Genomic DNA, 9367 nt, shown 5'->3' with positions numbered 1-9367 from the left:
AGGCATGTAGGTCCACATGAATTATTATTATTATTATTATTATTATTATTATTATTATTCATGTTTAAATTATTTTCACACAATTTTTTTTTCATGTTTAAATTATTTTCACACAATTTTTTTGCTCCCAAAAACGTTAATTAAACAGTCCAGATAATTCAATTTTATCACGTGGCCAATTTCGGTCCACATTAATATCCCAAATTAAAGTGACTTAATGGGAGTGATTGACTATACATTATTGAAACGATTTCGGGACAACATTATTATTATATCCATTCATCTCAAATAATTTAATCATGCCCATGCGTAATGATTAAGGACCATATTTACTCATACCAACAGATTAATCAAAAGTGGAAGTTCTTAGTATACGTATCCGGAATAATATCAAATCATATATTCCAAATAAAAATTATAAATACATTCTTGCATGGTTACGTGCTTTTTTCTTTATGCCATTTGCCCTTTTCTTTATTTATTTTTGTGAGAGTGGTATATAATAATATATGTAATTTGTCACACATGCGACGAAAGTCTTCCAACCCTTGAGGGCGCAGATAAAATGCTTGGAAAACTTACAAGTTCTTTTGATCTTACTTTTTTCTAATTACAAAAACAATCTTATTAGTTTGAAATGAATATTTACAACTTAATTCCTCCATTTCAATTTATAAAATACTTTTAAAAATAAATCAATATTTTTAAATACAAAATAAATTAATAAAAATAAGGTTTCATTACTTATACTTATTCTAATATTATCATTTTCTCCTTATTATCTCTCCCTCTCCCTCTCTCTCTCTCTCTCTAACGTTTCTCAAATAAAATTACCTTGCCTTCTTTTTAGCTAGGTAAGATGGTAACAAATATAAGATATTTTTAGTATTTTTAATATATAATTAATGAGTTTTTTTTCAAAAATACCCTTAATAAATAAATCCATCAACTATTATTACTTTTAAGTGATGCATTCTATTCAATAAGAATAAATTTGAAAAGATGATGTAAATTTAAAGACAATTTAACTAACTTATCATATGTTGTTATTTAACTAAAAATATATCATATTTTTTTTATAAAGGGATATATTGAATTAAGGGTATTTTTAAAAATATATATTTGTGTTTTTAGTGAACTTTATTAGTATGTGCAATTTTATCAAAAAAAAATTATCATAATTTGATATAGAGATAGTACTAAGTCATTTCTAACTATATTTCACTAGAATTAAGAAGAGTTGATCAAAGGGTACATATGCACATTATTCCTTCAACTTTAGATCCAATAATATTATAAACTCTGAACTTGTTTATTATACAAATTTTTTATTCAATTCTTGAAAATGTTGCAATCTGATCCCTGCCATTAATAAAAATTAATTTTGACTGTTAGTTGATTTAAAAATGACAAAAAAGACCAAAATTTTTTTATCCTTTTCTGTAATTTTGGGGGTATTTTGTCTATAATTTTTGAGTCTTTTATTGTAATTTTTTGATCATTTTTTGTAACTTTTTGAGGCTCTTTTCAAATTAATTAATGATCGAAGTTAATTTGTATTCATGGTAAGAGATAGATTGCATTGTATTTAAAATTTAAGGGAACAATTTGCACAATGAATGAATTCGAGTATGCAGTGCTACTAGACCTAAAGTTTATAAAGTAACTTACTCATTATCCTAATTAGATTATTAATTTTATATGAAAAATTTTCCCCATGTACCTTTATTATATGCACCATCTTTTAAAACATTTTTTTCATATGTAACATTTTACTCTATTTGTCAAAAGATATAAAAGGATAACATTAAAATAAAATAATTAATAATATATTTTTATGTAAAATGAGTTTATAAAAAGAATTATCAATTTTTTAAAAAATTGACTTGCATGTGGAGAAGACTTTTAAACACTTTGAGAGATTTTTTTTTTGAAAAAAAAAATACTTTTGTAGGATGGAAAAATTGGTAATGTCTTCCCTCATGGAGTGGAGTTTCATGGAGCTCATGTGGAATTTTAAGCCATGTTTTATCCATTTTTTTAAATTTCATATATAAATGTACGGAGAGAAAAAAAACCAGAAAGAAAATAATCACGACCATACTTTCTAACCAACAAATATAAACCACGACTTCTATAAAACGTGTTTCAGCTACAACTCTAACGATAATTAAAACATTTTTAGGGACCTAGATTAGTGTAATCCTATTTTTGGCAAAGATTAATGTAATTCTATTTTTTTGTAAACATTAATGCAATTCAATTTATATTCACATTAGGAGTATTTTTTTATTTGAAAAATTCATCCTTACTCTCAATAAAGTCAGTATCGATTTGCTGGATTCAGTGTCACGAGCTTCTAACTAATTCACCATTTTTTCCTCACTTATAATATTCAATTATTCATCAATTCCATTCACCTTCACATGCACCCAGCGTTAAAAATATTCATATTAAAATAAAATTAACTTATACCGAACATTTTTTTCATTTTAATTTACCCCTGGCTTTTTTTTTTTACCTTGAGGTGCTTTAGAATTATTTTAAAATTGAAAATATTCTAAACAAAAAGCTTGTAACTTAGTATTTTGCTGCAATTTTTTCCTCTGGTTGCAGATTTAAAAAAGAATTCTGTGGATATTCTGTTTTTTGACGGGATGAAAAATTAATAAAAGCACAAATTGTAAAATTCTTCCAGAATTAATTTGTTTAGAAACTGAATTGTAGCTCTCCATTCTTCCAATTCAAATAGTAGTTAGCACTAATAAATGTTGAGTTGATTTATATAGATGGTTTTGTTGAAGATTATTTTGGAAGTTTGACTGTAATAAGTACAAAATCCTTAACAAAATATTTTATATCAATGATAATTAAACACCCTAGTGGTGAGGTAATATTGGTCAGCCAAACCGTTGTAGTTAGACCACGATACAAGGACCATGACATTGACCTAGATATGCAATTATATTATATTTATTTCTATAAAATATCTTAAGACGAGTTTTTTTTTATCATTTTTAATTTTAATTTAATCAGCTTCTGGATTTCTTCGTTGAATCTTATTAGTTTTGCGCTTTTAAATTTTCGAAACAAACAAAGTCACTCCGATCATGTGGAAACCCGTATCCTCTTTTCCTTTCTAATTTTGATAAATTAGTTTACCAAAGTTAGAAGAGTGACAACATTTTTCTTAGAGAAAAATATATTGACATAGGTTTTTTTTTTTCCCTACTCCTATTCTGGCATTTTAAGTCTTTAATACAGACTAATCCGGTTGATAGTTTGTGAGTATCTCTTTAAAAGGCATACCTTACATCAAGGATTTAATTGCTGTTGCCTACTTTTCCTCTCTTTTACCTTATAATTACATATGCATCCTTTCTATCTTCAAAATTATTTTTTAGTTATTTTTGAAAGTTGACTTGCAAAACGTTTTTGTAATTTATTGTTTGCTATTAAAATTAACAGGGTAAAAAGGTAAAAATACTTACAAAATAATTAGCCACGGACACCCAATATCTTAAAGTGATGAAAAAGATAAAAATATTCATAACGTTATATATATGGGTGCAAAAATAACTAAACCGTTAACTTTGACCTAACACTGTTAACTTTAACCTTTAAATGCTGACTGTACATGCCACGTGTCAGTCTTTGCTGACATGAACTAAAAAAGGGACAAAAATACCCACAAGGTCATTGACTAGGAGCAAAAATAAGCATAACGTTATCAGAGTTGGTGCAAAAGTGACCAATATATTCAATCCTTAAATGTTGACTCTTTAGCTGACGCCTAAGCAAAAGTTGACTATTTTTTTCATTGATGTAAACAAAAAATATTCCTAAATGAAATTCTCTGAAAGTTAATTGGTTATTGTATGAATATCATGTGAGAAAATGTCATTTTGACTGCATATTAAATTAAATTGTTTGTTTCTTTACAGTAATGATGAAAATTATTTGAAAATATTAAATCTATCATGAATGCAATTGTTTAAGGTTGTGACAATGTTCTTAAGCTAGATGTGCTCAATCTTGATCTTTGATTTTGAACAACCTATCTCACTATGGTAAATCTTAGGTTTTGCATATAAGAAAAATGAGTGGAGAAGGAAAAAGGAAAGGGGCGAGATACATTATGATGGAAAAAAATCATATGGCGTTGATTTTAACGGATTGGTTACTATTGGACCTACTAAAATAACATTATAGATATTCATACAATAATCGATCAACATTCGTAAAAATTCATCTTGAAATATTTTTTATCTACATCAGTGAAAAAATAGTCAATTTCTGCTTAGGTGTCAACTAAATGGTCAACATTTAAGGGATTCGATGTATTGATCCATCTGACTTCGTGGATATTTTTTGCCCCTTTTTTAGTTCATGTCAGCAAAGACTGACACGTGTATGCACAATCAGTATTTAACGGTCAAATTTAATGGTATTAGGTTAAAGTCAACGTTATGATTATTTTTGCACCCATCCATGTAATATTATGAATATTTTTATTATTTTTATCACTTTAGGATAATGGTTGCTCGACTACTTTATAGATATTTTTATCCCTTTATCCAAATTAATATTTCTTACAAAAATATGTTTCAGTTTTTAGTGCGGGGAAATTTTTATCCTAAACATGAAACTTATTATGGGTCAAAAAATAAACTTAACTTCAATTAAAGAATAAAAAATTATACAAATTTATTCAAAAGTCTTTTAAACATAAAAGATATTTTAATAATTAACCAAGAAAGATTGATTTTTGACCCATAACTTATAAAACTGAGTTCAAATCCAACTGCAAAGCCAGCATACAGCGAGGTAATGATTTAGCTAGCTTAATGAGGTAACAAGATAAAAAATAAAAAAGGATAAAACTTATATAAAAAAAGATAAAACTTATATACCTTAACTTATATATGTAATGTATATGTTTTTAATTGAATCAAGATACATGAATATTTTACATATTATTTATTCAATAATAAATTTTTATTTTTAACATTATCATCAATACATCATAAAAGTATACTTTTCTTGATTTGATTAGACAATAGAGAAAAGTATGAAGTATACCAATACCAAGTTCAGTACTTAAATCTTGGCAATAAAAGCTTGAATTATACGGTGGTCACTTTTGCAACTTATTTGCTTTAGTCCATATTAGCTGAAATCCAATCCAATTGCCTTCATTTCATATATCTATACAAGGTGGTTTAATTAAAAAAAATGTTTTATGGATGAGATGACTCTAATTAAATCCTAGTGCTTAAAAAATTTCTCATCCACTTGTAAAATTTGTCAACATCAACTTGTGTAGATTTTTCTTTGTTTTGCCAAATGTGGGGAAGAAGACAGCTACCGTTGGCACCTACTCACTCCATATGTGTTCTAGAACTGTTTTTTTTTTTTTTTAAATTTAAATACAAGAAGTTATCAACATATTTTTTTTAGTAAATAAAATATTATATCCTTATCACGTAAAAAAGAAAAAAGTATTAAAATTGATTTTAAAAAATATTCATTTTTATTTATAATAATTATAAATAAAATTAAAATATTGTTATATTTTAAATTGATAATTAATTTTTATTGATTTATATCATTCGATTAAAAGTATCTCATATATATATATAGGACGGTGACACCTTTTCTTGTCGAGCCCACTTTCCTTCACACCTATCTCCTACAAAGCCGAAACCAGACCCCTGAACCACTCTCATCTCATCTTCTTTTCTCTTCTCCATTCCTTCTCTCTCTCTCTCTCTCTCTCTCTCTCTCTCTATATATATATATATATATATTCAATCCCTGAGCATTCTCCCAATTCCCCTCCACTACTCCAACCTTCTTCCACAAAGTCTCAACTATGAAAGAGTCCTTCGTTGTCCAGGACGCCTATGTCTTCAAAGAAGAAACCCATCTCACCGTTCTCAAGACCTCTCTCTTCTTCGCCGGCGACGGATTCACTGTCTACGATTGCCATGGACAGCTCGTCTTCCGGGTCGACACTTACGGACCCGACGCCCGCGATAAGGACGAGCTTGTCCTCATGGATCCTCACGGCCTCTGCCTCCTCACCGTTCGCCGAAAGGTATACCAATCACTAGATTCGTCCTCAATCTTCCTACCATTGTTAAATATTTGGATCGAACTACTGCTGGTTCACTCTAATTGGTTGTTGTTCAGTCATTTCAATCGTTTTCCTCAACAGTTGTAATTGGATGATTGTTTGTCGTCGTGAACAGAGGCCAAGCCTGCATCAACGGTGGGAAGGGTTCAAGGGGGAGAGGATGGACGGCGACAAGCCGATCTTCAGCGTGAAGAGGTCGTCGATCATCGGGCGGTCGAGAGCGGGCTTGACGGTGGAGGTGTACGAGGACGACGGCCGCGGAGAGGAGCAGCAGTACTACCAGATCGAAGGGTGCTTCTCGCAGCGGAACTGCACGGTGTACAATGTGACGAAGGAATCCATGGCGGAGATCCGACGAAAGGTGGACCAGACGACGAGCGTGATGCTGGGGAAGGAAGTGTTCACGCTTTGCGTGAAGCCGGGGTTTGATGGTGCCTTCGCCATGGGATTGATTTTGGTGCTGGATCAGATCAACGGCGACGATTACGTCGATAGCGGAACAGAAACTACGGTGCACCCTACCGCGGAGGACTAAAACCGTAAGATATCTCTTTACGATTACTATTATGATCCCCCACTGATGTAGGGTCCCTTGGGAAGGCAACTTTCAAGCTCATCTGCCCTTAAAATAATGCTTCGTACTTTGTAATGCAAGTCATTTCATCTTGCTATCGTGTAAATTTTCTATTAATATTTCATGAAGATGAAGGTTAGCTTTTGATTAGTTTAAATGAACACTTCTCATAAATGGCCAAGTGATTTGCACGAGGGTATATGTGTCATTTTAAAATTCATGTCGGCCTTGTGATTCAGGTTTTAAGTGAAGCCTCTCTTCCTTTTCTTCCTCCAAGTGGGGGAAAAGACAGATATAGTTTTGCCTTTACTCACAATCAAGATGCATAGATTAATTAAAAGGATTGGTGAACTAAGTTAATTGGGTATGGGCAAGCCACAAGTTTATATTATATATATCTTGTACGTATAACTTTTGAAAGCTTGACCTCTCAATTACACTCTTCTCGATTTAAATTGAAAGATATTTTTTTAATCTAAACTTGGTTTAAGATATAAAACATTTATTATTTTTAATTTTTTTAAATTTATCCTTATAACGTAGGTATAAAAATATAATTTGACTGAACATTTTTTTCACTCTTTATTACGGAGGAGTTAAAGGAAAAAAAGACGTCACTTTTTTTTTAAATAAAAGTAAGGCACGAAATTATTTTTTATAATAGTATTAAGTATGTGAAGTATGGTGGAATGTGCCTTGCAGTTTGGCCGGAGGTTGTCATAAATAACCAATATCCCGATGGTAATACTGCTTTTTTTTTTTTTTCGGAAATACAAAGCCATAATAAAACTCGTGCATATTTAAGAAATAAGAAATTGGTTGATATATAATTGGCAAGTTACTATTATATAAAAAAAATTGGCAAATTACTATGGGACATAGATTTTGAGGAGTTAATTTCTTATTCCAAGTAATCATCATACAAGTAGGAACCGGATCCTCTTAGCGGCAAAATTCTCAGCATCTCTCATCAGCTAAATTCGGTAGGCCTATGCAAAGAACTTGAGAAGCCAATCTGCCCGATCCTACTCGGTGACATAGGATTGGGTTTCAACACAATGAAATTCATCCCAGAGACTAAATGGGAGACTGAGACCGGATTATGCACCGGGTCAGACTAGATACAGGGTGAAGGTTTTGATTGATTGGCCTGGTCTGACTTGAAGTGTATTTATTTTTTCTTTAAAAAAGTTAATCTTAGGTGCTGCTTATGAGAGATAATAGAAACTTTTTGAAATTTTAAAATTAAATGAACTACTTCACTATCTCTCTTAATTATTTTTACTTTCTCTTTGCTGTCAAGTTTTGTCTCCCTCCTTTCTCTTTCATTGACTATCAGAGCAATAGCTTGACTTGATCTACAACTTTAGCTTCGTTTTGTGTGGTGTTTAATATATTGTTAATAGTGGGGACTGTGGGGTTTGGGCTTTTCTTTAATGGCTGATAAACTATACAAAAGGTTAAATAAAATATATAAGAAATGGTTATTAGACTACATTTTAATTATGAACTTATGTGATATATTAGGTTTTATTACTTTTGGACATTAGGCTATGTTATTTTCAAAAATTAGTTTTATTTTTTTATGATCCAATAAATTCTATTTTTGAGATGGGTAATCTTGTAACCCGGTCCTAGTTTTGTGACCAAACTCGATCTTGTCTTGCCCTCAAGTCAATTCGAGTAGGATTGGTCCTTGGACTAAAAATTAATAACCTGGCATTGTTAATACTAGGCATCGAGTTGACTACAAATTCAATCTTGCTCAGTCTTTGAACACCCTTAAAATATAGTCTATTTAAATAGTCAAAATCTTATCAATACACACATCACATAGCTATTAAAAATACATGTGAACATATATTTTGAAATATCATATATGGGTGAAAATAAGTCAGGCTTAAATTAGATTTTAAATAAACAAGCTTAACCTATTTATATAAATAAGCCTAATTATAAATTTAAACATGGTCTTTTTATTAAAAAAGCTAGACCAAAATTTAAACAGGAAAGGCTGTATGTCTCTACGATCAAGGCTTGGCCTACTTAACAAAAAGTTAATTATACTAAAATAAGGAAATAAGCTTGCGAAAACGTACAGTCTGTCTATTTCAAATTTTGACATGATCTATTTAACAAAAAAAAAATCATACTTAAATTTATAATTAATAGGCTAAATCTATTTACTCAAAATCTGGCTGAAGCTTGACCCATTTTCATCCATACATAATATTTCAAAATATATTGTTCATATGTATTTTTAATACCCATGTGATGTGTGTGTTGATGAAATTTTGATCATTTGAACGGATCAGAATTAAATATATATTTTTTGGATGCTAGATAATTTGATGAAAGAAATATAAAAAGATGGGCGGTTAACTTTTGCAAGGTACGTGACAATAGATATGCCTGGAAAAAAAAAAGAATGTGTTTCTCTCCACTATTTTTTCCCTTCACTATCTCTCCACTTTTAAATTAAATTTATATTTTTAAATTTTCTTTTCATGTAAAAGGTAATATTAAAAAAATATAGTTAATAAAATTTTATTTTTTAAAATTATCTTATATTTTAAGAAAATAAAATTCTTCTAAAATTATTTTATAGTTTGGGACAGAGGGAGTGGCAAGCAAGATTAGTCTAAATACTTTTA

The 9367-nt window shown here is 29.9% G+C and overlaps 1 protein-coding gene across 1 annotated transcript; it reads left to right on the top strand.

Moving 5' to 3' along the window:
• The first annotated feature begins 5754 nt into the window (after positions 1-5754).
• Positions 5755-6907, top strand: LOC129298537 (protein LURP-one-related 5-like). The gene is made up of 2 exons (XM_054936953.1): positions 5755-6100; positions 6255-6907. Exons 1-2 carry the CDS (start codon positions 5876-5878, stop codon positions 6672-6674), a joined length of 645 nt encoding a protein of 214 aa, XP_054792928.1. The 5' UTR covers positions 5755-5875; the 3' UTR covers positions 6675-6907.
• Positions 6908-9367: the final 2460 nt, after the last annotated feature.

The sequence above is a fragment of the Prosopis cineraria genome, unplaced genomic scaffold, assembly GCF_029017545.1.
Source record: "Prosopis cineraria cultivar Desert tree isolate PC_DT_omini unplaced genomic scaffold, ASM2901754v1 PC842, whole genome shotgun sequence".
NCBI classification, from domain to species: Eukaryota; Viridiplantae; Streptophyta; class Magnoliopsida; order Fabales; family Fabaceae; genus Prosopis; species Prosopis cineraria.
The sequence above is the reverse complement of the archived record's forward strand: the minus strand, read 5'-3'. Positions and strand labels throughout refer to the sequence as shown.

Bases quoted from the DNA above. Each gene is read 5' to 3' on its own strand.
- LOC129298537 (XM_054936953.1), top strand. From the start codon at position 5,876: ATGAAAGAGTCCTTCGTTGTCCAGGACGCCTATGTCTTCAAAGAAGAA. The intron at 6,101-6,254 runs GTATACCAATCA...CGTCGTGAACAG, and splicing joins TCCTCACCGTTCGCCGAAAG to AGGCCAAGCCTGCATCAACG.